This window comes from Chrysemys picta, chromosome 9, assembly GCF_011386835.1.
Source record: "Chrysemys picta bellii isolate R12L10 chromosome 9, ASM1138683v2, whole genome shotgun sequence".
NCBI classification, from domain to species: Eukaryota; Metazoa; Chordata; order Testudines; family Emydidae; genus Chrysemys; species Chrysemys picta.
In genome coordinates, this window is record NC_088799.1 from 19,052,185 (window position 1) to 19,079,823 (window position 27,639).

The following is a 27,639-nucleotide window of genomic DNA, read 5'->3' on the forward strand; positions in this document are numbered from 1 at the left end:
CAGAAGCCCCTTCATGCGTTCTCCATTGGACTTGGGTCTTTTAAGGGAGTGGTGGGGACAGGATCAGAACTACTGTATACAACATTGTCCCCCTCAATCCTTGGGGATTCCAAACCTAGATAATTCTGATTGGGTAAGAATTAATTTGTGTTCCTTTCTCTGCTGTGCTGAAATTCACCCAGGGGAACAGCTGGTGGAGGGGAAACTCACAGGAAGCATAGGAGTGGAAGCGTGAAAACCTTCATAGATCTGATTATCATTTTTCTTTTCCTTATTTTTAATCTAAAGTATTTTCCCTACATCAGTGGTGTATAGTGAAGCCAATGAGCTGGCATTTTAGAGGTGTCAATTTTTATTCTAAGGAGTGAATGTCAGCAATTTAATTAGGCTGTCAGGACATAGATAGTTGATAGTCTCTTTTGTCTCTTTTGACTAGATTTAAACAAGAATTTTTAGCAGCTATTTAATGGTTGCATTCAATTTACTCAAAAAGAGCTTGAATAATGTTAAAAAATCCTAATTCTCCCACATAATAAGTCTGTATTATTATTACAGCTACCATGACACTGACGTGTATAGAATTTAACAGTATCCTTTCCTGGTGACTGAGTGGTTGAAGGGGCTAGTACTAGGATATAGAGCCTTTTACTAGTGTGTCATCTGTTTGATACTAGCACAGCTCCGTTGTGACAGAAAGCTACTGACTGATGGTAATGTGATAGTGTAAATAGCTTAATGTTGGTCCATGACATGAGTTGAGAAAGTTCACACCATAAAAAATCACCCCTAGTGCACTAAATGGTAGCCTTGTTTGCATTCTTAGCAGAAAGGCCAAGGACCTGATGTATGCAGAGAATAAATTTATATAACTGGTTCCTCCAGGTCATAGCTGAGATGCACTTGTTGGATGCTGTGGGGAAAATTTCTCTGTTGCTACTTGTGATGCACCTGTTCTGGGGATCGCTGCATAACCACAGGCTTATGTACTGGGCTATCAGTCTTCCATTAGCCCTGAATCCACACACAAGCATTTCTGTTTTTTGATAAGTAATCAAAAGTTTATTAGTAATTAACATAATCATTTACTCTTTGTGGTTACAAAGACATTGTAATCAAGGACATATTTCCTGCTCTTATTGAAAGTCCATAAAGAAAGGTTAATTCATTGCATAAAGCTGCCATATATCAATTCAATCAATAATGGAGAACATCTATTTTTAACAAACAAATAACTGACATTTTATTAAACAGGTAAATTGCTAAGAAAATATAGTGCCCTGTTCAAGAATGGAAAAAAAAAGAATATTGCATCAGCTATCTTCATTTCCCTAGAACATTTGTGCTGCGGATCATAAACTATGGGTGAAATCCTGGTCTCACTGAAGTTAATGAGAGTTCTGCCCTTGACTTCAATGAGACCAGGGTTTTTCCCTATATAGGCAAGGTAAATACATTTGAACCAGAAATGCTCTCCTCCTCTCCACCATATGCTTTCCCAAAGCGAGCATGGAGCTTCAAGTAAATGGAGCTATGTGGGAATCTGGTCCTTTAAAATTTTAATATTTTTTTTGAAATAATTAAAGAATAGAGAACCTCTGTTTTATTGATGGCTCTTCCCTCCCTTCTGAACTCAGACAGCTGGTTATATTCTGGATCTGATATGTGGGTTAGGATTGAAGCTGAGAGAGTTGGATATTATAGCCAAACCATGGATAGATCATGGTGAGGCTGGAGATGGTGAGATTTATTGTGCATTTCAACCTTCACAAGAATGATGTTTCAGAGTGTATTTATGATTTCATGGCTGCAATGACAGCCATAGTGCTGTCCTGGTGGTGGTTCCACAGCCACCTAGCTCAGAGGTGGGCAAACTACGGCCCTCGGGCCACAACTGGCCCTCAGGACTGTCCTATCCGGCCCCTGAACTCCTGACCTGGGAGGCTAGCCACTCCCCTGCTGACCCCTCGCCCCCGCAGTCTCCACTCGCTCACTCCGCCGCCGGCACAATGCTCTGGGAGGCAGGGCTGTGAGCTCCTGGGGCAGCGCAGCTGCAGAGCCCAGCCTGACCCGGTGCTCTGTGCTGCATGGTGGCGGTGGCCACTGCCAGCCGCCAGTGCTCCAGGCAGCACGGTAAAGGGGAATGGAGCATGGGGGGTTGGATAGAGGGCAGGGGAGTTTGGGGTGGTGGTCAGGGGGTGAGGGTGTGTATAGGGGACGGGACGGGCGGGGGGGGGGATGGAGTTGAATGGGGGCAGGGATCCCGGGGGGCAGTCAGGAAGGAGAGTGGGGGTTCGATGGGGCGGCAGGGGGCAGTCAGGGGCAGAGGTTCCGGGGGTGGTCAGGGGACAGGGAGCGGAGGTGTGCGGATGGGGCAGGTGTCCAGGGGGGCCGTCAGGGAACGGGGGGTTGGATGGGGCAGGAGTCCCGGGGGAGTGGGGGCAGATAGGTGATAGGGGCTGGGCCACAACGCTCTCCCCTAACCGGCGCTCCATACAACTTACGAAACCCGCCCCGACCTAGATGATGATTAAGCCACTAGATCTAGTGTTTGTTTTCAATTCAGTGATTCAGTCAGTGGAGTTGAAAGCACTCGGCACCTGACAGAAGACACTTGGTACGTCTCTGAATTGGGTACCTGCTCTGACTGAATAGGGTTCAATCCTGCTGTATCAAGTAAATAGGATATAAGTCAGAATGCTACTTCAACGCTTCTCTGGCTCATGTCCCTCATTTGCTCTTTCATTATTTCTAAAAAAAAATTTAAAAAAAAAAAGTAAGAGATACAATTGAAGTACATTGTACGAATTACAGGACCGAAACAGTGTCCATAATGTAATATTTATTTATGTTAAATATATGTTATATTATAGATCATGGTCTTGAAGAAAGAATATTAATTATCCAGTTAAAGAAACTACTAAGGGGAAGAAAAAACAAGTGTGTGTGTCATTTTATAAATTGTATTGTAAAGAATTGTTTAGAAAAACAAAAAGTAACCTTTTCCAGTAAATCACACAAGACAGTGTGTGACAATATAATCTGAATATCTTGTCTTTCAGAATAGCTTAAAAATGAATGTTTTGCACAAGAACTACATCGATCCCAACAACTTAACGTTTAAGGAAATCAAAATCTTTGGATTGCCCCTTCAACCTACAACTCTTACCGTGTTTGAAAATGGTGCGGTGCAGAATTCTCCTCATAATATCAGCTATAATCCTTCAAATAAGGTAAATAATATTTGAATTCAGGGACAGAAGCTTCTGAAGAATTTTATAAACTTTTTTTCAGGTGCTTAATAGAATAGGATCGTGGATGTAATCATGTATAGTAAATCTATTTTGTTGCAGAATAAAGGCACTTAAAGCTACAATTGTGTTATGCTCAATAAAAATGTATAAAAAAATGCATGCCAGTTTTGCCCTCAGACACACACTTACAACGCTCAGTAGCCAGTAGAAGTTGTGCATGAACCCCAGATGGCTGGATTTGACTTAAAGAGTAGAGTGTCATATTTGCACAAGTAAACAGTATTTGACATTAACATCAATGCTCAAAGAGTCCTTTTAAAAACTAAAATGTGTGTGGCTCTGAAAGCTTCTCAGGCATCAGTGCCACAAGCACTCCTCATCAGGAAGAGTTCTGAGTGGCAGCCACATGGCAGATGTATATGCTGAATAAGCAGTCACTTTAAAACCCCATTGAGCTGCCATTCATGACAAATCTTATGAAGGATCTTGAGAATCCTGCCACTGCTGTGTATCTGGTTTCTGCACCATCTTTTAACTATTACAGGTGATTGCGTTAAATTAAAATGATAGAAATAAGACAAATAGACCCAATATTGATTACAGTAATTATGTCTAAGATTAGACACTTAAATCCATATTGAGGCACCTAACTAACAGTGGTCTGATTTTCATTCATTATAAACTTCAGTGGAAGCTGTCAGGACTCAGCCACTTTTATTTACTTGCTTAAGTATTAATTTAGGAGCTTGTTATAGAATTCAAGTCTGAAAATTTTAGTTTTCACGCATTTTAAAAAATATTAATAAACTAAGTATTATGGGGTAGATCCTCAGCTGGAGTATGTTGTCATACGTCAATAGAGCCATGACAATTTATACTCAGTGAGAATCTGCCCCTATATGGGTTGAAGACAACATTGGTTGAGGTCAGTTTGAATAATTGTTCTTTGTTTAATTTTTTACAGGTTACCCATGTAACTGGGCTTCAACTTGAACTAGGAAAATCATACTCACTGGAATGGAATCAAGAGTTAAATGACATTGAAAGATTTGATTGTCACCCTAGTCCCAATCCAACAGAACAGACATGTAAAGCCTTGAGCTGTATCTGGAAGGTGAGCAAAAATTATTTCTCTAACAGGGAACAGGAGTCAAAAATTTAAGAAACTTTTATCTTTTTCCTTATAGTTTACTGTTGTGAAAAAGATGGATCAAGGCAATTTCAGAATGGAATTAATCTGACAATTTTCTCCTTTTACAAGACTTCTTTTAAACAAGGGGCCATATTGTCAGCTGCTGCGTGATAGCATAGCACTGTTGACTTCAATGGAACCAGGACAGTTTGGAACAGCTGAGGATCTGGCCAACATATATTAAAAATAGAGGATGATGTGGTATTCTTAAAAGACAGGGACAAATAATACTTATAATTATGCTTCCACTTACAGCTCTTCCCCTGCACATCAGCTCAGAGTGCCTTTTGCAGGTCAATCTGCCTTTGTCAGCATTCCATACTCTCAATAAAACAGGTTCTAATTAAAAATTAACTCTATTAGAACATAAAATCTGAAGAAACCTTTGAACTTTAGGGAAGTTTTCATCCAGTTTTTAACTTAATGACTTAAGGATCTGTCTTTGTAAAATGGATCCAGACAGGAACAGCTGATATGAAGTTCCTCAAACTTGGGTGACTTTCTTTTCTGGATCTAAATCTATGCTTTAAAACTTGGGTGCATCTCTAGCTCTGAAGTCTAAGATTCTGTACAGGCCACTCCTGAGAACATAACAGCCATGATACCGCCACTCGCTGTACTACAAGTATCCAGTGTATCACTGTGTGAAATGCTTTGGGATGATGAACATTTGAAAAGGGCTGTCTGTCTCTGGGTAAAATGAAATTTTATTCCAGTTCTGAGCTGGGACTTTTTTAAAAAATAGAGAAACTTAATCTTATCAAATTGTGCATTGTGCAGTTGATTAAATCTCCACTGGAAATTGGGATGTGCCCAGCAAACTTATTTTCACTTGAGAACAACCAGACAGAGTTTGAAGCTAGGTGAAAGTTTACTGCATTAAGCTACATCAACAGATGCAACCACAGACTAATTATTTTTGGATGTTCATTTTCAGTTAGAGCAGGAGCCTGGAAGTTATTTGCTGTCAGTTCTCAGACAGACTAGGCCTATAACCCTGGATGGGTATTTTAACCCTTATTCTAGAGAATAATAATAATAAATTAATAATAAAAGCCTTCACGGAGCAGCCACTGTGATATGCCTCTGAAGACCTAAAGAGGATGGTGGGACACCTGTCCTCTTGAAGACGTCCAATAGTAAGGGTAGAGATTCCAGCACCATGAACAGCAGCTGCCCAAGACTGCATATCTTTGTGGAATTTGGCTGAAATTGAAAGGGCTAGGTAGAACCATCCCCTCTTTTTTTTTAATGGATTTGGTCAATCTAAATTGTTCATACAACTTTGCCTGAACAGGATAAATGCATTTTTAATAGATGCAATATGCTATAGAGTTGAAAGGATTGATAGCTTCCTCTTTGCTAAACTCTACTAACATTAACTTTTTCAAGAAGCTTGACATGAAATAGTTGCATGTTAAAAATAGGAGTCTTGTGGAATTCTCTTTTAATGAGGTTTAAAATTCAGGCTCCCAAATACTGTTTACTGATCTACAGTATATTTGAATTTTCAGCCTGTTTCCACTGGTAATGTGCCATCCTGTTACTACCCTTCTGACTATGGTTATTCTGTCAGTCAAATTACATACACCTCTTCAGGTTTATCAGTGAACCTCAACAGAAATAGTAATTATGCTAATCGTGCTGCGACTTCTACTACCCCTATCAATACACTTCGTTTGGATGTGACATATCATGACAACAATATGCTGCAATTTAAGGTAAAATTATTCTGAAATTGTTGTGAACTGAGATTGTTCCATTGATTACATTTTTTTAATATAAATTATCTTTTTTTTAAATCCGTTGTCTGCTTTTTGTACATTGGTTGACTACCCTGACTTTTCCACCTGATGAGGTAGGTTGCTTCTTTTAGCTAAATAGCTGTTATTTGGGTTTAAGCCAAATCCTCTCTTCTCACAAGAGCTTATGTCCTAGTTCTTATAACTTAATCATATGTAATAGTGTATAAGCACCCAAACAATCAATCAGAATTTGGAGAATCTTGAGGAACTTTATCATTAGGATGTAAGTATTATGCATTAACAGTAAGTATTACTGATGATAACTTTTGTGCTAATGACACTTATAAAACTATATTCTAAAAATAACATTAATAAATTATTAAAGTGATCATATTGCATACATTGAATTCACCTATTAAGACAGACTATAGAATAAAGAGAACATAGAATTGGTATGTAAGCATAGCAAAAAACATAAAACATTAACAAAAAACGTATAAAGGTGGCTTAAAAGTGTGAAAAAGTGAAAATTCTCTTTACTATGTATAAAAATAAATTCAGGGCCACATTAACCAACAGTATCAGAGGGGTAGCCGTGTTAGTCTGAATCTGTAAAAAGCAACAGAGGGTCCTGTGGCACCTTTGAGACTAACAGAAGTATTGGGAGCATAAGCTTTTGTGGGTAAGAACCTCACTTCTTCAGATGCATCTGAAGAAGTGAGGTTCTTACCCACGAAAGCTTATGCTCCCAATACTTCTGTTAGTCTCAAAGGTGCCACAGGACCCTCTATTAACCAACAGTAATCTCTTGAACAAAACAAAAGATTCTTCAACCTTCATTGCTTCTTATATACCAGTCCATATATCTATTATTTTAATTATAATGATATAACTGAGAAAACTGATATTGAAAGAGAATGCCTCACCCAACACACTCACACTCCAATTTTTTATCTGTTTTAGCTAAATGTTTGTTCAAGACTTGTAACTATATTGGTTCCATTCGAAAAAGATTGTCAGAAATCTTCCTCTATTTAAGATTCTACCAGTCTGAGAGGTGTACCGGGTAATTAATATGGGGAATAGTGATGGAACTTGTAATATTTCTAAAAAGAGATTGAACTTTTAAGTGCCATCAATTTATAGATCTTTTGAATATTTTATATGCACTCAAGTGAACTGATTTCTTCTTTATAGATTTATGATTACAACAATAAAAGATATGAGGTTCCAGTACGACTAAATATTCCTAGCAGTCCTACAAGTACATATGAGAATCGACTCTATGAAGTAGCAATTCAGAACAATCCATTCGGCATCCAGATTCGACGCAAAAGCACTGGGACAATTATGTAAGTGAATCCTTTTCTTTTTTTGCTATAGGTAACGTTTTTTAATTTTAGGTTGCGCCAAGCCATGTTTGCTTTCACTGTATTGTGCTAGGTGGATTACTTCTTGTCCCCCCCACCCCCCAGTGGCAGCAGCCAGATAATGAAAGCCCCTCCTTTTGGGATATGCCTAACCATTGACCACTTGTGTCAGTTAATAGCCTAATAGACTGATTGTTAATGGACTGAACTTCTGTAGTTAATAGCATTGAGGAACATCTCTTTTCCTCACCAAATGGCCAAGAAGTTTCCCTTATCACCTCCCATCATTGGCTATTGTAAATTTTAGCTCTCGTGGTAGAGTGACTCTAATGACAGTATTTTATTTCCCTCTGCAATCCCATGTTTCAATTGGATAGAATAATTAGCAGTTTGCTTTTGTCTTTGGCATGAGTAATTGTTGGTTATGACAAAAGATGTTCAGCAAATCTTATTGCTTGCCTGATGATGTGATTTACTTTTCCCCTTAGCATCAAGGTTGTGATTGTAAGATATTTTTACTTGCGACTTTCATCTCTTGGTATGAGTTATGATTGATGGATTTTTTGTTTGTTCTGTTTCTTTTTGTAAATGGACACCCATTTGCTTACTTTTTGTATGTGCTAGGGCTTTTGTTTGTTTGGGCTTTTAAGCGACATGCTTTTTCAGTAGGTGTCCCCCCATTCCCTTTCCTCCAAGATTGAAACTTTCAGACCAAAGGGCAAGTGGCCCTGACAGCAGTGGTTAAAATTGCCTCTTTTTCTTCCAATAAGTGCACTGTCTGCCTTTCTAGCTGTTTGTCTGCATGTTAATACCACTCAATAGAGTATTTTAACTTCTCCCAGGGAATTTAGTGTGGTCTCTCTGCACCTGCAGCAGTTGGGAAATGGGGAGATGCCTGTCCAGAAGAAAAGCATCTACCTATATAGGCCAGAACTGATAGGGATGGGACTGTGGAAAGACCAGACTCCCATCTTTCCAAATGAGGAGGAGGTGGTGACTGATGCAGGTAGCCCTGGTCAGTAGGTGTGGTTGTTTTTTGGGCAAGGTCTTCAGAAGGAATGTAGAATTTGCCTGAATTTCCCAGATGTGAAAGGAAGTTGAAGTAGCCTTTTGAGACCATCTGAGCATTTCCACTTTTTACAACTGCAGGACTTCCTGCCCTACGGTTAGGAGTTATTACTTGACCTGTAAGAGGTGATTGGATGAGCTATTCCAATATCTAGCCAGTCAGTGTCATCATTTGAGTGTGTGCTCTTTCATCATAGGTGCTAGGTGGAAGTAACAAAAATGTTGGCTTATACCTGAGTAAATTGCCTTCTTCTAAAGTACCACATCTTCTGGTGAAAAGTTGTTTTTTTGTTTTGTTTTGTTTTTGTTTTGTTATATGTTGCTTTTTATGTTTGTATAATTTTACATGTTTTGTTGAAACCCTTTATTCTAGGGGGACTATTAGTATATCTGAGAGATTATCTTCAGGCACTTCCCCAGAAATTTGTTTGCACTTTGAACGCAATTGATTCTACTGTAAAATGTCAGGCTCATTCTTCCAATCAAATTCAGAAAAAAGAGAAATTAGACTTGCATCCTGAGGGATTTTTGCTAATATCCTCTATCCTTTGAGTCTGGATTGCTTAAATCTTTTGGATTACGGATGCTGATACAACTATTCAAAGCTGATACACATTCAAATGGAGAGACCTTACACCTGAGACTGAGAGAGTGAGACTGACTTAGATGTGTAAGAACTGAGAAGAGAGGAGAGGAGACGTTTTCTATGCAATGTTGCTTCTAGGGCTGTTTTCTGGAAGACACACATAAGTGTGATAACTAAGGACTTAGTCTAATGCTGTATAAGTGTAATGGGGTACACTGGAACTCTATGGCAGGGGAGGGTAACCCTCTTGGTCCACCACCCCATTTAACAGTTCCCCCCCCCAGGGTCATACCTGGAGGATAGGGGGTTACCTTTGGTGGTCAAAGGGAAGAAAATGTCTCAGGAGGACACCAGGGATTGTGGAAAGCAACCCCAAACAGCTGCCTCTGTTCATGGTCTGAAGCTGGCGTTCCAAAATGAAGGAGTAGGTTTCTGATCCCCTCCTTAACACTGAATAATGTCTGGGGGTTTGCTGCTTGAGACCGTAGTTCAGACTCTGGCAGGGTTCTGGGAAGAGGGTACAGCTCACATCAGATAGAGACTCTCTTTCTTGTTCCTAGCTGTTGCATTATATTAAAGACAGAGGAAAATACATTAAAATACTATTTTCATGTAAAAAAATTCCATTGTTGCTACAAGGAGGTAAAATTCCATTGTTGCTACAAGGAGGTAGTATGCTTAAAAAAGGGATACAAAGAGGACCCAAGTCAGCCTAACTTCAATGCCTGGAAAGATACTGGGACAAATTATTAAACAATCAGTTTGTAAGCAGCTAGAGGATAATAAGTTTATAAGGAATTCTCATAAGCAAACTAGGGAAATGCAGTCTAGGTGAAATTATTATCAAGTGGGGTGTACAACCAGTTGAAAGACTGTGTTCAAAGAGTAGTTATAAATGGTTTGCTGTCAAACTGGGAGGCCATATCTAGTGGGGTCTCACAAGGGTCATTCCTGGATCTGGTGCTATTCAATATTTCCATTAATGACTTGGATAATGGAGTGGAGAATGTGCTCATAAAATTTGCAGATGACACCAAGCTGGGAGGTGTTGCAAGCGCTTTGGAGAACAGGACTAGAATTCAAAACAACCTTGACAAAATGAAGAACTAGTCTGAAATCAACAAGACAAAATTCAGTAAAGATGAGTGCAAAGTACTTCATTTAGGAAGGACAAAATCAATGCACAACTTCTAAATGGCTAGACAGTAGTACTGCAGAAAAAATCTGGGGTTATGGTGGGCCACAAGTTGAATGTGATTCAACAATGTGATGCAGTTGCAAAAATGGCTAATATCATTCTCAGTTTATTAACAGGAGTCTGGTATTTAAGACATGGAAGATAATTGTTCTGCTGTAGTTGGCACTGGTGAGGCCTCAGATGGAGTACTGTGTCCAGTTCTGGGCTCCACACTTTAAGAAAAATATGGACAAATTGGAAAGAGACCAGAGGAGAGCAACAAAAATGATAACAGTTTTAGAAAATCTGATCTTTGAGAGAAAGTTTTAAAAAACTGGGCATCTTTAGTCTTGAGAGAAGGAGACCGAGGAGGACTGATAAGTCTTCAAATATGTTAAGGTCTGTTATAAAAGAAGACTGTAATCAATTGTTTTCCATGTCCACTGAAAGTAGAATAAGAAGTAATGGGCTTAATCTGCAGCAAGAGAGACTAGGTAAATAGTAGGAAAAACTCTCTAATTATAAGTACAGGCAAGCTCTGGAATAGGCTTCCAAAGTGGGTTGTGGGATCCCCATCGTTAGAGGTTTTTAAGAAGAGGTTGCACAAACATTTGTTAGGGATGGTCTAGGTTTACTTCCTCAGTGAAGGTGGCTGGACATGATGAGTTCTCGAGGTCTCTTCCAGTCCTAAGTTTCTATGATTCTATGATTTGTGAGTTGGAGGGAATGTGATCTACATGATTGTGAATGGAATCAAGGTGTTCATTGGATAGCCTTCATGCCAAAATGTGGTCCACTTTATTAAAAAGTTTGAGAACTCCTAAAATTTGGACAATGTGGAAGACCAGAAAGTACAAATTAGAGGAGGACGGGGAAGTGCTGGACTAGTTTGCATAGATCGGATAATAGGGTCAATTATTATACACTTCTTAGTGAACAGGGTTTTTTGTTTCTTTGTATTTTGGAGGGGATTAGAAATGTATATGGGAGTTTCTGAGCTAAAACACCTGGAAATACTTTGATAAAGTTTTAAGTCTGTAAGGGAATGCTTTATGAATAAATGATAAATAGAAAGGTAGATAATATTTATGTTGCACCCATTGCTGTGGTTTCTAGGGTCAAACTAGTTCTTTCACCTCATTCGTTTTTAAACTTTTTGCTTATCCCTAATTAAAGAGAATATTTGCCTGTAAGAGGAAATCTTAAAGAAAAAGTAGTGCAAAGCACCAGGGTACTTATTGGTGAAGACTTTAAGAAAAACCTAAGGTCCCCCCTGTGAAAATTGCCATCATGGCTAATACGTTACACATTGACCAGACAGAATCTGTATGAATGCTAAGCTTTTCCTTACCAGAACATAATTTTAAACACAAAACCAAATTCATTATGTTGTTTCTATTACTTTGGAAGTTGTTAAAATTGCAGGTGCAGAAAAAATATTTAATTAATGCCACAATTAATTTGCAGATAGATCTCAGTAACATGACAGTAAACACATTTTGTGTGAGCTTTCCCTCTTCCCACAATGACACATTAGTGAGGGATAAAGGAGAACAATGGTGCGAGCACTTATATGACTTAAAATATATTTTACTTTCTCATTTATAAAAACCTATTTTGTAATACAGTTTGTTCTTTGTTCTTAAAATTGAATTGTACAGTGATTGCTTGGCCAACCAGAAAAAAAAAATCATATCCACAGCTCTCCTGGAACTGCATAATTATTCAGAAGATCTATTATCAGATCATAATTAGATGAACAATAGAGAATGAATTGAATTGCACTTAACTTGCAGTGGATGAGATTCAGAGGTAGATTTTCAACACTGGGCAAAAATCTGCTATAAACATAAATGACATCTCCTTGTTTACTAAATCACATGTGGCACCAGGGCTTGGACTGTAGAGGGGGCAGGCGGGGAAGGTGATCATATTGTTTCAAGCACCTCCACCAAAATAAGCTCTGCCCATACATGTTGACAAAATGAGAAGACACTCACAATAAATTGTTCAAATGCCTCACTGAAATCGAAGGCCTCTCAGAGCTGTTGTTTCAGGCTTTTTGCAAACTTTCGTACACATCTCTGCATCAGTTACATTTGGGTCACATTTTTAATATTTTCTTTGCAACTGTAACAGTAAGAAACATCCTTCTTTTTTTTGTAAATGAAAGGCATGTTACTGGAGGACAAGATGGAAACTTCAGTACAGTGCTAGTGCTGTATATGGGCATGTACTGGCTGTTTCTGAGCCCTGCACAGCACTGAAAACCTCTATTCCTCAATATTCTCTGCTGCTTCTTCATTCTTTCCACTCTTTACTGATGGATAATGGGATAATTCTCATTCTTTTTCAGTTGGGATTCTCAGGTACCTGGGTTCACCTTTAGCGACATGTTCATTCAGATTTCTACCCGTCTGCCATCACAGTATATCTATGGATTTGGTGAAAATGAACACACTACATTTCGGCAAGATATGAACTGGCACACCTGGGGAATGTTTGCCAAAGACCAGCCCCCTGGTGTAAGTAGAAATAGATTTTGTTTTTTCTCTAAGTAGTAACGCTTTCTTTGCTTTATATGCCTCTGGGTCTTTGTAGCTTGCTATTCACTTAAACTGAATCAAAGCAGACACTTTTTGAGAATTTAATATACAATCCACTGAATTCTGCCTGGCGGTGGCAGGCTCATTTTGCCTATGGCTTGTAGGACAGATCCGCAGATGTGAATGAGCTACGCTTGGTACAGAAACTGAGGAGGGGACAAAGGTGGCATTACACTATGTTTGCATTCCCCTGACTTGATGGGGAAGGATAAAAAGTGTGACTACATATGCAGGCAGGCCCAGCACTGAGATCCCACATAGCCCTGACAGTCCTGATTTGCAGACTTCATATCTCAGTCCTAGGCCTTTGAATTGAGAGACCAGTATTAGTGCTCATCCAAAGGTCATTGAAGTCAACGTAAGAGTCCCATTGGACACTAGATCAGGCCCAGGAAGTATTGTAATTTGTGATGTGGAAAAATGTGTTTCAGGGAATAGGCTATGGACGTCTCTAATTCTGTCTTTTTAGTTATGATCAAAGACACCGATTGGAACTCAAGTCTTGATGCAGACATGAACAGTGGCAAATGAATCATATGCAATAGTACATTGCTGCTTTTCATGCTTTTCAGCTAACTATTTAGTTGCAAATGATAGTTTTAGAAAAGCTAAACAAGTGTGATGCCAATTTGCATATTATAAGATAGTCAAATTTCCAAACAACATAAAGGTTGCACCCACAGTAATGCTCACATACCTGTTCTGCATATAAAATCCCATACCTGTGTGAGCAAACTAGTATCTTGTAACAGGTAAATCAGTGTTAATGGATACTTGTGTATGCATATGTTATTTTCTGCATGGTGATGTGAGGTTTGCAGCCCCTATAAAGTGAACAATGAAAGTGGTGGCATATTTCTCTTAGAGCTGTCCACACAACAGATATTTTGGTTCCTTTGCAGTTCTGAAAAATCAGAAAAAAAATTGTTTCAGGTAGGGTTACCATATTTCAGCAAGCAAAAAAGAGGACGGGAGGAGCCCCGCCCTAGCCCCGCCCCCGCCCCTCCCACTTCCCGCCCCCCCAGAACCCCCAACCCTCCCCCCGTTCCTTGTCCCCTGACTGCCCCCTCCTGGGACCCCTGCCCCTAACTGCCCCCCAGGACTCCACTCCCTATCTAAGCCTCCCTGCCTCTTGTCCCCTGACTGCCCCAACCCTTATCCACACCCCCACCCCCAGACAGACCCCTGGGACTCCCACGCCCCATCCAACTACTCCCCACCCCCTGACAGCCCCCCCCCCCAGAACTCCCAACCCATCTAAACCCCTCTGCTCCCTGTCCCCTGACTACTCCGATCCCTCTCCCCACTCCTGCCCCCTGACAGCCCCCCCCAGAACTCCCAACCCATCTAAACCCCTCTGCTCCCTGTCCCCTGACTGCTCCGATCCCTCTCCGCACTCCTGCCCCCTGACAGCCCCCCCCAGAACTCCCAACCCATCTAAACCCCTCTGCTCCCTGTCCCCTGACTGCTCCGATCCCTCTCCCCACTCCTGCCCCCTGACAGCTCCCCCCCAGAACTCTCAGCCCCCCACCCCCCCGCTCCTTGTCCCCTGACTGCCCCCTCCTGGGACCCCTGCTCCTAACTGCCCTCCAGAACCCCACCCCCTACCTAAGATTCCCTGTTCCTTGTCCCCTAACTGCCCCCTCCTAAGACCCCCCCAACTGCCCCCCAGGACCCTACCCCCTACCTGTACCCTGACTGCCCAAAACTTTCTCCACTCCCCCCAAAAAGCCCCCCCCCCGTTTCTTGACTGCCACCTCCAGAACCTTCCTGCCCCCTGGCCCCCTTACCCTGCTGCTCAGAACAGGGTGTTGGGCTCTGTGCGAGCCGGACACGTGGCTGAGCTCCCCAGCACAACAAAACCGGGTCCCTGGCCCTGCACAACAAAACCCGGTCCCTGGCTCGGACCGGACTGCAGGGGAGAGCTGCCCTTGTATCAGCACAAAGTGCTCTCACTCCCGTTTTGCTACACTGCATGGCAGAAACCGCTCCCAGTTGCAAAAGGGGAGGGCTGCACTTTGTGCTGATACACTTGCTCAGAATGCAGGGCGGATCCGGCTCCTCTACAGCTGCTCCGGAGTCCAGCCCGGGACTTCCCTGCAGCCCTCCCAGCCGCTCGGTCTGCTCTGCCTGTGGGGGAAATCCCGGACATTGTGAGTGCTTTACAAATTCCCCCCGGACGCTATTTTTAGTACAAAAAGGAGGACATGTCCGGGTAAATCCGGACGAATGGTAACCCTATTTCAGGTGAAACTTAATATTTTTTTAATTTTCAGCAAGTCTAAAATTGTGGGTTTTTTTAATTTGGGTCAAACTAAATGTTTTGTTAGACTTGAAACAAAACTTTTCAGTTTGATGAAGATTATTTTTTACATTTTTTAAAAATAAAATGAAAGAAAATTATGAAACAAAGTTGTTATAGACTGAAAAATCAAAAGGTTCTGTTTCAAAAATTTTGAAACACATATTTCATTTTTTTTAAATTAAAACAATTCAGTGAAACTGACATGAATCTGTGAAACTTTTTGGTTTGCCAAATCTGCATTTTTGCCAAAAAAAAAAAAAAATCAGCCAAAAATTGTAATCTAGCTTCAATTGCTCTGTACCATTTCTTTCCTGTATATGCTGCTTCTCCACAACTCCAGACACCACAATTATAGTCTCCTCATCATTACAATTTCAGCTCTAATGCCTTTCAAATAAGAGAGTCACCAATGTGGATACTGATTACAAAAAAACTGCTTGAAAACAGGAAGGCTTTGTACTGGGAAAGATGCTTCATGTTAGCAGGAATTTATCAATAGTTATTCAGGGATCTAAAGTAATACAATTATTTTTTTCATACTCAAATGCTCTCAAACATATTGAGTTCAGAAGCTTCAAACTGAAAATAATCTTTCTGTAGGAAACTTAAATATTTACCTTCGTCTGTCTTAGAAGTGTGTGTGTGTGTGCGCGCGCCTAGGCAAAGGAAGAGATTCTCTGACAATTCTCTTGAAGTTATTTATCCAATCATTTATTATGATCACTAAAAGTAAATGGAAAATATGTGAATATTTAGGGTATTTCTATAGCAGAAAATTCTATTTTTATTTATTTTGCAGTACAAACTGAATTCTTATGGTGTCCATCCTTTTTACATGGGCTTAGAAAATGATGGAAATGCTCATGGAGTCCTCTTGCTTAACAGCAATGCAATGGGTAAAAAAAAAAAAGCACATTTTTTTTTTTTAATTCCTGAAGTGTTTTCATATATTGTGTCCTTTTTCCTTAAGAGCAAATTATCTAAACATTCTCTTTCTGCTTTTACTTTCTGGATTTTCAGACGTCACATTCCAGCCAACTCCTGCTCTGACATATCGCACTATCGGAGGAATTCTGGACTTTTACATGGTGTTGGGCCCAACGCCAGAGCTTGTTGTTCAGGAATACACTGCAGTAGGATTGATATAATGTCACAATTAATTACATTTTTTAGTCTTAGATATCTTTTTTCATCATATTTCAATACTATATTTTCCCCTATTTTGTTGTTAGCTGATTGGACGACCAGTCCTGCCACCGTACTGGGCTTTGGGATTCCAGTTATGCCGTTATGGATACAAAAATGACACAGAAGTCTCTGACCTGTACGAGGCAATGAAGGCAGCTCAGATACCTTATGTATGTTGTTCCAATTAAAGTGTATGTTACTGTTTGAACTCTGATTTTTCAGACTGTCCCCTGATGAAAAGGAGAATAAGAACAACCACTGCAGAATAGAAACTACTGTATGCACTAAACTGTAATTAAATGTCTTTGTTTACTCTGAGTGAAATAACAATAGTGCTCTCTTTGCTTTTTATTAGCTGGACCTATTAGTGGAAGCTATTTTGTACTATTGTATTTCATATTTTAAAAATCTTATTAGCTTATATGTGGCATGGTTGCAATTAAGGAGCTGATGTAATTCAAATGTCTGTATATTCCTGGAATATGGACACACATTGCGTCCACATTGGGATCAGTCCTACATTCCCTGTGCTCTTAAAAGTCTTACTGAGTCAGTGGGAGTAATGGAGGTGCAAGGAATGCAGGACTGGGTTCATGATGCAGACAAATTGGGGCACTGGCTAGATTTAGCCTTTTGAAGGCAGGATCGTCTTGGTCTGGGGAGTAGTGCAGCTGGAGTCCCTGTTAGGAATTTTTGTTAACTGCGTTGGGCTCCACAGATTGAGACTTTGTTGATGCCATTGTGGAAATTATTCTGTGCCTCCCACACAGACATGGCTTGTAACATTTTAAAAAAATGCTGTGAGACAAACAGCTTCGGCACATAACTTAAACCCCAATGCCCTAGCATTTTCTCATATAATTATCATTTGCATTACAGTAACACCTGCAGGCCCCAGTCAGAAACGGGGCCCCTTGTGCCTAGGCACAATGGTATGAAGTTATAGAAACCAGTTGGAAGGATCAGGAGATGGAGGAGGAGGAGGGAAAATGCAAAATATATTCTGTGTTACATTTTTCCATCCTGAAGTATCATTGAAGGACCATGGTTGGTCACCCACCCAAGGGAATCTTCAAAAGGACCCACCATAATGATCCATCAAGCTAAAGGTGTTCCTTCACTTTATGATGCAGATCTATACATGACATGGAAACATCTCATGATGTGCATAGCCATTTCCCTCACTATTTCATGGCATTGACACCCACCCACCTTCAATTAAAATGGGAAATCATTCTTCTCTAGTGTATAGCAATTTTTTTCTAGTGATAGCAAACTTCAGAATGAGTTAGCTGATAAAAGGTCTAATTTCATAGTGGTCTTGATTTTGGGAGTGTGTATATGTATTTGACATCCTTTGTTTTAAGATGCCACAGCTTCCAATTTTACTTAGAGAAAAGCAGCAGCTCTCTTAATTTAACTGCAGTGTTATAAATACACACTTAGCAAAAAGGATGATTGCTTTACATCCATTGTTTTTGTGCACTGCAGGATGTACAATACACGGATATTGATTACATGGAACGGCAATTAGACTTTACCCTCAGCCCAAACTTCACTGGACTACCAGCTCTGGTTGACAGAATGAAAAAGGAAGGAATGCGATTCATCATTATCCTGGTCAGTGTTTTTTCCCTTTTTTCCCTTGCCACAGATCAACAAGTAATATACTTCACATAATACTCTTGATGTGTATAAAACAGGGCTGTCCAGTGATTAAAATAATTAATCGAGATTAATTGCGGGATTAAAAAAATTAATCACGATTAATCACACTGTTCAACAATAATAGAATACCATTTATGTAAATATTTTTGGATGTTTTCTACAGTTTCAAATATATTGATTTCAATTACACCGAATACAAAGTGTATGGTATTCACTTTACATTTATTTCTGATTACAAGTATTTGCACCGAAAATAAACAAAATAAAAAGTATTTTTCAATTCACCTAATACAAGGGGGGAGGGATAGCTCAGTGGTTTGAGTATTGGCCTGCTAAACCCAGGGTTGTGAGCTCAATCCTTGAGGGTGCCATTTAGCGGGGAAAAATAGTTGGGGATTGGTTCTCCTTTGAGCAGGGGGTTGGACTAGATAACCTCCTGAGGTCTGTTCCAACCCTGATATTCTAAGTACTGTAGTGCAATCTCTTTATCATGAAAGTTGAACCTACAAATGTACAATTATGTACAAAAAAAACTTGCAATCAAAAATAAAACAATGTAAAATTTTAGAGCCTACAACTCCACTCAGTCCTACTTCTTGTTCAGCCAATCGCTCAGACAAACAAGTTTGTTCATATTTTCAGAAGATAATGCTGCCTGCTGCTTGTTTACAATGTCACCTGAAAGTAAGAACAAGTGGCACTGTTGTAAGTGGCCGGCGTTGCAAGATATTTACGTGCCAAATGTACTAAAGATTCATATGTCCCTTCATGCTTCAACCACCATTTTAGAGGACATGCATCCATGCTGATGACAGGTTCTTTTCAATAATGATCGAAAGCAGTGCAGACCGATGCATGTTAATTTTCATCATCTGAGTCAGATGCCACCAGCAGAAGATTGATTTTCTTTTTTGGTGTGTTTTATAGTTTCTGCATCAGATTGTTGCTCTTTTAAGACTTCTGAAAGCATGCTCCATACCTCATCCCTCTCAGATTTTTTTTTTAATGACCATCATCAGCATGGAAGCATATCCTCTGGAACAATGGCCGAAGCACAAAAAGGCATATGAATCTGTAGGGCATCTGTCGTGTACATATCTTGCAATGCCAGGTACAACAGTGCCATGCAACAGCCTGTTCTCGCTTTCAGGTGACATTGTAATTAAGAAGTGAGCAGCATTATCTCCCGTAAATGTAAACAAACTTGTTTCTCTTAGCGTTTGGCGGCACAAGAAATAGGACTGAGTGGACTCGTAGGCTCTAAAGTTTTACATTGCTTTGTTTTTGAGTGCAGTTATATAACAAATAAACCTATTTGTAAATTGCACTTTCATGATAAAGAGATTGCACTACAGTACTTTTATGAGGTGAATTGAAAAATACTATTTCTTTTGTTTTTTACAGTGCAAATATTTGTAATAAAAATAATATAAAGTGAGCACTGTATACTTGTATCCTGTGTTGCAATTGAAATTGATATATTTGAAAATGTAGAAAAACATCCAAAAATGTAATACATTTCAATTGCATTCTATTGTTTAACAGTGCAAATAATCGTGATTCATTTTTTTAACCGTGATTAATTTTTTTGAGTAATTAAATAAAAATAGAATATCTCCATTAATTTAATTTTATCTCCTAGAACTGGAAGGGACCTTGAAAGGTCATTGAGTCCAGCCCCCTGCCTTCACTAGCAGGACCAAGTACTGATTTTGCCCCAGATCCTTAAGTGGCCCCCTCAATGATTGAACTCTCAACCCTTGGTTTAGCAGGCCAATGCTCAAACCACTGAGCTATCCCTCCCCCCAATTGAATGAGTTAACTGTGATTAACTCATTAATTGAATGAGTTAACTGTGATTAATCAACAGCCCTAGTATTAAATTGTTCTCCATACAAATGTAAAATTGTTTTATCTTTAATTTTAGGATCCAGCCATTTCAGGCAACGAAACCAATTATCTAGCCTACACAAGAGGTGTCCAGGAAGATGTTTTTATTAAATGGCCCAATAGCAGTGAAATTGTGTGGGGAAAGGTACTGTTTTTAGATTACTTCATAACACCAGAGATGTTATTTCCAAATATGAATCATATTAGCATGCTTAAGAGGTGATTTGATCATGGTTTACAAGTACCTACCTGGGGAAGAGATTTCTGATAGTAAGCAGCTTTTTAATCATCTAGAAAAAAGCATAAGATGATGCAGTAATTGGAAGCTGAAGCTAGACAAATTCAGACTAGAAGTGAGCTGCACATTTTCAACAGTGAGGATAATTAACCAGTGGAACAACTTGCCTTGGGACATGGTGGATTCTCACTTGAAATCCTGAATTTAAGACTGGAAATCTTTGTAAAAGATATGCTTAGCAGATAGAGAAGTTATGGTCTTGATTCAGAAATTTTTGTGTGAGATTCTTCTGCCTGTGTTATGTACAAAGTCAGACGAGGTGATCATAATGGTCCATTTTGGCCTTAAAACTCTATTAATCTAACCTTGGAAGTAACAAATCAAAGAGAACAGTAAGCTATTCCATAAGTAGGAGAGAGATCTTATTTTCATTGGTTGCTAGAGTTTTCTTTTAATTAAAGTATTCCTCTTAAAACTTATATCCGATAGCAAATTAAATAGGAATTCTCCAACAATAGCCATTTGTATGACTTGTGCATGTTCTCACCCCATGCAAAAGTAAAGTCCTCTTGGGAAAATATCTACAAATATTAGCTAAGTTCAATGACTGGATTCTGCTGGTGGAAGCCAGCTGCAGGCATCCAGCAGCAGTAAGCCCACGTGAAGCAGAATTGCATTGGAACAAGCTGTCAGCACCTCCGAAACAACTGGAGGGCCCAGAGTTGGCCAGTGTAACTTGAAAGTGGATAGGACCATCCAGTGGGAGGTTGGGGCCAGGACACCTGAGGTGCATTGATTCAATCAGTAGAGTTGGAGATGCTATTTAAAGTTGCCCTCCTGTTAGGGAGATCAGTGGCACTATTACTTGCCCTCTGACAGGGTTAATCATCATCTGGTGCAGCTGCACACGAGAGGAGTGCAAATGTCACACCAATGTATCTGTGACCCAAACTGTTCCCTCCAGCTCCGTGGATAGAGAGCACAGCAGCAGATCTCTGTGGTGGGAAACATGCAAGATATAGGTAATCATGGGAGTCAGCATAGCAGCTGCTGAAGGGGCAGGCCGAGCATAGAAGGAAATGGCTGGGTGATGGACAGTCTTCTGTGGATATGTCCCATTCTATAGTCACGGCAATTTCTTTCCTATTTATAGCTGACTGCCACAATATCAACATAGGCACTTTTTGCCTCCACACTGTGGAATTATCCTATTGACCAAAATGTTCCAGTGCCATTGGCTTATTGAGAAGCCCTTGATCCTGTCAGGGAACTGGAGGGGCAGAGTAGGAAAGCTGGGAAGCAGTATGGAACTATATTGTTTTCATGACGATGGCCATGACCTCTAGTGATTTCCCTGAGATCTGCATGGATCTGGAGGGATCTGTGGGCTTGGGTGTGTTTTGGGGAGTCTTTAGTTCTGAAGGGAGACAAAATACTTTACTATATCCTCTGTGAGATTTCCTTTGTAGGAGACACTACAGCACTCAGTATGCCTTGAATACTGTTTTTCCTATGTATTACCACAGTTGAGCCTATGCCATGCTCCATGCAGAGCCATTTATATATTATAGAACCTAAGGGCTCCTTTTAAAATTCAGTTTAAAAGTAGTCTCTAATAAACAAAATAGAAATAGCTGCATGTTGTAAGGAAGTCCAAATCTTCAGTGTTGGAAACAGAGAACAGAACACAATTCTTGTTAATTATATACAATATTATGTTTCAAGTTTGAGCTTGGCACAAATGAGGTTCATGTTTTTCTGATGAAAAATGGTGTATCATTTGCAGCAGAACAATGAAAAGGTGAGTCTGGTTATCCATCAGCTTTAGGGATGATCTGCATGGAAAGGATCATGTGTGGTGGGACATGGTGGCCAGGAAAGCAATTAGAGATGAAGGGAGGATTAGGAAATTTTGTAGAGAGCGTGATTAGGGTATTGCTTTTGAGAAACAGCTGCTTTGTTTTTTAGAATTCCATCATAGTGCCTAAAACATAGTGTGTGTCATACATTTTGCACCAGCCTGTGTAATTTAGAATGATTGTTTTTTAAAATGTCCTTCCTCTTATTAGGTTTGGCCAGATTTTCCCAATGTAGTTGTTAATGAATCGCTAGACTGGGACACTCAAGTGAAGGTAAGTGTATTGCATTGCTACAATGAAATGTTTTGATTGCTTACTGACATCTATTGGCAAAAACAGAAGGGGTATCGAGTTATTCAAAAAAAGTAGCAAAGCAGTTATCAAATGTAATCTATTTTAACAGGTGAGGTAGAGACATAGAAAATGGGTAGCCAAATCTACTATAGCATCTAAGAAAAAAGAGACAATCTGGAGCCTTTTACAAGCCCCACAATATTTTAAAGTTAGCAATGCTTCTTGTTCTAATGACAATCTTTGTCATGTATTATAAAAGGGATTCATATTGTGTCACTTTATTTCTTAAACAACAAGGTGTCTGGTGGCACCTTAAAGACTAACAGATTTATTTGGGCATAAACCCATATAAGCTTATGCCCAAATAAATCTGTTAGTCTCTAAGGTGACACCAGACTCCTTGTTGTTTTTGTAGATACAGACTAACACGGCTACCCCCTGATACTTGACTTTATTTCTTGTTTCTTTATACTTCATTGGAAAAAATAAGTCTTTGCCTTGCAAATCTTCATGCAGTTCATAAAATTCAGTGCCCTGATGTGATGTTTGTTTCATTTAAATATTTTATAAAGCTTATCCTACCCCAGGGGTCAGCAACCTTTCAGAAGTGGTGTGCCGAGTCTTCATTTATTCACTCTAATTTAAGGTTTTGCGTGCCAGTAATACATTTTAACATTTTTAGAAGGTCTCTTTCTATAAGTCTATAATATATAACTAAACTATTGTTGTATGTAAAGTAAATACGGTTTTTAAAATGTTTAAGAAGCTTCATTTAAAATTAAATTAAAATGTAGAGCCCCGCCCCAGACCAGTGGCCAGGACCCGGGCAGTGGTGAGTGCCACTGAAAATCAGCTCACGTGCCGCCTTCAGCACACATTCATAGGTTGTCTACCCCTGTCCTATCCCATCATGTGCTTAAGGCTCAACTCTACAACAACACCCTTAGTTGACTTCAGTAGGAGTTCAGGGCAAATAACTCCTTGTAGGTTTTGAACCCATGCAAAATTAAGATCTATACTCAGTTAAGTGTAAAATAGTGAACTAGTCAAAATATTAAAATTAATATGATAAACACATATAATTGAAAAGCTCAGACCAAGTATTTGCTATGAAATCTCCCATTTATATGGCTAGATTATAATCCTTTGTTGTCCTCACATTCATTGAGAACATCATCTTTTTCCCTATTCAAGAATAGTCTCACTGACGTTAAGTTTTGCCTCTGTAGGCAAATTATCTCTCTGGGCCCCAAGTAAACTAGTATGATCAGACACAATCTGATAAAAAGTGTGTGTTATCTAGCGGTTAGAGCAGAGGGTAAGAACCTGATTTTCATTTATATTAAGTCTAGTTATGCCATTCTACTTTAGGGGGTTTATACTACTGCCCATCTCCATAATATCTGAGCCATTGGTGCTCATTTAGGCTCTGGCAACGTAAAGGGGCTTAAAGTGAGTGTACATTTCTGATCTAAGGCCCCTTGTTACAGCTAGAGCATTGTAAAGAGGTCTTTGTGTATATGCAAATCAGACTCTTAAGAGTCAGAACTATTAGGTTAGTTTCCGGGCTCTGCACTGATTTGGAGTGTTGTTTGTCACAATTCACTCAGCCTTTCTGTGCCTCAGCTTACTCATTTAGAAATTCCAGAAGGGGTTAAAAATGGAATAATGATCCACATTTATTTTTAAAGAAAAACCTAAAATGCACATTGACATATAACCCTTCTTATTTTTCTTATGTTCCTATTATAGCTCAAAAGTAACCAAACTAGGGAAATGCAGTCTAGGTGAAATTATTATCAAGTGGGGTGTACAACCAGTTGAAAGACTGTGTTCAAAGAGTAGTTATAAATGGTTCGCTGTCAAACTGGGGAGCCATAGCTAGTGGGGTCCCACAGGGGTCAGTCCTGGGTCTGGTACGATTCAATATTTCCATTAATGACTTGGATAATGGAGTGGAGAATGTGCTCATAAAATTTGCAGATGACACCAAGCTGGGAGGGGTTGCAAGCACTTTGTGTTAAGAATTACAGAAAATGGCATTTATAGTTAGAACTGTACAAACCATTACCTAGGAAATCAGAAACCATGCAAAATTTGCATGGTTGGAAATCCAGTTATTCCATCTCAATAATCTGTATCTTTCTCTCTATGTTGTCTGTTACTTTTACAGCTATACAGAGCTTATGCAGCTTTCCCAGATTTCTTCCGCAACACCACAGCTCAGTGGTGGCAAAGAGAAATAAGAGAATACCACACTAACCCAAATCAACCAGAGAAAAGTGTGAAGTTTGATGGCTTGTGGATTGTAAGTGTATATATTTTTTTCTGTTTTATAGTTAAGTTTTTTGTTTACCTTTAGTTTTAATAATTATAGGAAAATCCTGCTGAAATAAAAAAGTATTTTAAATTACTGAAACTGTAGGAAAATCCTGCTGAAGCAAAAAAGTATTTTAAGTTACTGAAATTGTTTTTTAGCGTTTGTAGGAGTTGGTTCTAAGTCTTGAAGAATGTGGAGATGTGCCTGACACTCGAAAGTTCAGAGCCAGTTCTGGATCAAAACTTCCTGAAGTTGGCCTGTCCAGATTCAGGGTTTAGGGTCTGCGCATTATAGAGATAGGGGCCAAGCACAATGTTTATACTGCAAGTCTACACTCCCTCCAATTTGGTGGGGCTCATGTCCATGGTTTTAGTTTGGATCCATTGAAAAATAACATGTTGTCTTGATATAGCTGTAGCAGATTAGCTCTATAACCTCAGTGGCAGAGCCCAAATTACCATGGAAACCTGCATGTTAATCCCACCTGCAAATTCAGTGGGTTCGCTTACTTGCTGCTGTGTGTTAAGGACAGTGGGGTTGGAGAGACCTCCTCAGTTTGTGATGGATCTCACAAGCTCCATTACAATGTTCTCTCGTGCCAGGGTCTGGAGTGGTTGTTGCATGCTGCATATTTTGCTCTGATATGCAGTAGAATGATCACCTCACACAATTATGAAGGTTACACTCTCCCTCAGCATAAGAAATTAAAAATATGAAAGTTTATCTGACTGACTTTTCCCATAATAACTTGTGATTCTAAGAATTCTGTGTTAAATCCAATCATGCTTAACTCCTTTTCACATCCCATTCCTCTCAGAAAGTAAGCATGGAGAAGTTGTTCAGTTGAATTTATTAGGAATATGTTACTGATGATCAAAAATTAGCTGTTTTGTTAATACAACATTATCTGGTGAAGAGCAGGTCCTAATTCTTTTATTATTGATATATTTTAATTTCATTACCGAAATAACATTATCTCGATCCTCCCTCCCCCCCATTTAAATATCACTTTTAGGATGATTTTTCTTGTAAATACTTGTCCACAGCACAAGTCTCCCAAACAGTTTGCTACAACTGCCATCTCTGCTGGACAACTGCAGAACGATGCTAGATGGAGTGTTTTGTTTGTTTCTAAAATGGAATAGACATGCAATAGCTGTGGGAGATATCTAATGTTAATATATTGTTGTCTCAAAGAAGAGAAATACCTAGCCATCCAGTAAAATGTTTGGTATCTTTCAATAAAGCCACCCTTCTTGTATTATTTTAACCAGTGGACAACATAATGTACCAACCAAGGCCACACAAACTATTACACATTTTGAAGGTCAGAGATGAATAACTTATCTATGTACAAAATTAGCCTTTTCAGTTAATATATAAGAGTTTGTTTAAAAATTAGTCCAATACCTTCAATAATTACCATGGGCCACATCTCAAGGATCCCATCACAGAATTTGTTATTTCCCTGGAGACTTTCTAACTATTCCTGTATCTATGCTTTCATTTCTAGGAAGCAGGATATTAAGGAAGTTTCCCAGCAGAGACTCAGTTTCTTTTTCAGCTGGCCCTCTGAAAAAGAAACATTTAGACTGTGATTTCTCAAAATACGTAAGGGGAAGGTAGTAATGGTGGTAATGGCCACCCAACTCCATTAGAGTCCTTTAAAAATCACAGCCTTAACTCTAAGGACTGGGTTCATCTTGGCTCTATACCCGCTTCTGCTGGCATAACCCTTCCACAAGATCCTGACAGTCTGTCATTGGGGAACTTGCCACAAAGAAATGTGACTGTAATCTCTGCTCTGCCAGAGTCATGCAGAAGGGGGAATACATACCAAAAAGTATGCATTGCTCGATAAGAAGAGAGGTGTCTGTGTTTGGAGGATGCATTGATCCACTGTATCCGATCATCAACCTCTGCAGGCAGCACTCCTGTGTATTCCCAGTGATAAACTATTGCACCAGTTCTGGAAAGCACATATTTGAATTTAAGCCCTTTCTCACAATAGCTGAGTGGTTAAGGCACTCACCTGGGATGTGGCAGACCCATGTTTATTTCATCTCTGTGTCTGATGTGGAACACAGATTTGAACCCTCAGCTCCCATGTCGCAGAAGAGGGGCCCTAACCACTGGACTGTGGATTAGGTTTGCTTAAGCTTTCCTGTTGAAACTGTTCCACAGTATATAAATAATGAAATAGGCATTGGGCCAGAGAAAGAGTCCCTCTCACTTTATAGCCAGGCCTCTGGTTAGGTCATTTATCTGGAATGTGGGAGACCCCAGTTCAAACCTCTGTTCCAATGACTAAGAAGGAGCTTCCCAAAAGTGTCTGTGAATTCAGAGGATCTGCCCTGGAGGAAACTATTCTGTCAGTATCTTCGTAGCTGGGTTTGTCAGTAGATCCGTTGTAACCTTGCATTTTCAGGGGGTTATAAATTGATCATAAACAAACTGTTGCAAGCTAGAGCCTTGCATATTAGACCTCAGTCAGGTGCATTGTTTTCCCTTTCCATTTCTTTTTTTACAAATATAAATTTTGATCACTATCATGTCAAGAAAATGTAAATTGGCTGAAACGCTAATGTTAAAAAATTAGGGTTACCATACGTCCTCTTTTTCCCGGACATGTCCGGCTTTTCGGCACTCAAACCCCCGTCCGGGGGGAATTGCCAAAAAGTGGAACATGTCCGGGAAAATGGCGGCTCTGTTTAAGAGCCGGGCTGCCTGAACGCTACCGGCTTCGGGCAGCCCCGTGCCTCCAGACCCTGCGCCGCCGGAGCCCGGGAGGGGAAGTGCCCGGCTGGGGGCGCAGGATCTGGAGGCATGGGGGCTGCCCGAAGCCGGTAGCGCTCGGGCAGCCCGGCTCTTAAACAGAGCCT

At 39.8% G+C, this 27,639-nt stretch overlaps 1 protein-coding gene across 2 annotated transcripts in view; it reads left to right on the forward strand.

Moving 5' to 3' along the window:
- Positions 1-27,639, forward strand: part of SI (sucrase-isomaltase) — a 158,207-nt gene that overhangs the window by 63,321 nt on the left and 67,247 nt on the right. For both annotated transcript variants that reach the window (XM_065557834.1, XM_065557833.1), the window contains exons 24-35: positions 3,060-3,230; positions 4,216-4,365; positions 5,958-6,164; positions 7,386-7,540; positions 12,746-12,914; positions 16,100-16,196; positions 16,321-16,433; positions 16,533-16,658; positions 17,980-18,108; positions 20,084-20,191; positions 22,354-22,416; positions 24,611-24,745. In XM_065557834.1, coding sequence (XP_065413906.1) covers positions 3,060-3,230; positions 4,216-4,365; positions 5,958-6,164; positions 7,386-7,540; positions 12,746-12,914; positions 16,100-16,196; positions 16,321-16,433; positions 16,533-16,658; positions 17,980-18,108; positions 20,084-20,191; positions 22,354-22,416; positions 24,611-24,745 — 1,623 coding nt within the window. The remainder of the gene's footprint in view (positions 1-3,059; positions 3,231-4,215; positions 4,366-5,957; positions 6,165-7,385; positions 7,541-12,745; positions 12,915-16,099; positions 16,197-16,320; positions 16,434-16,532; positions 16,659-17,979; positions 18,109-20,083; positions 20,192-22,353; positions 22,417-24,610; positions 24,746-27,639) is intronic.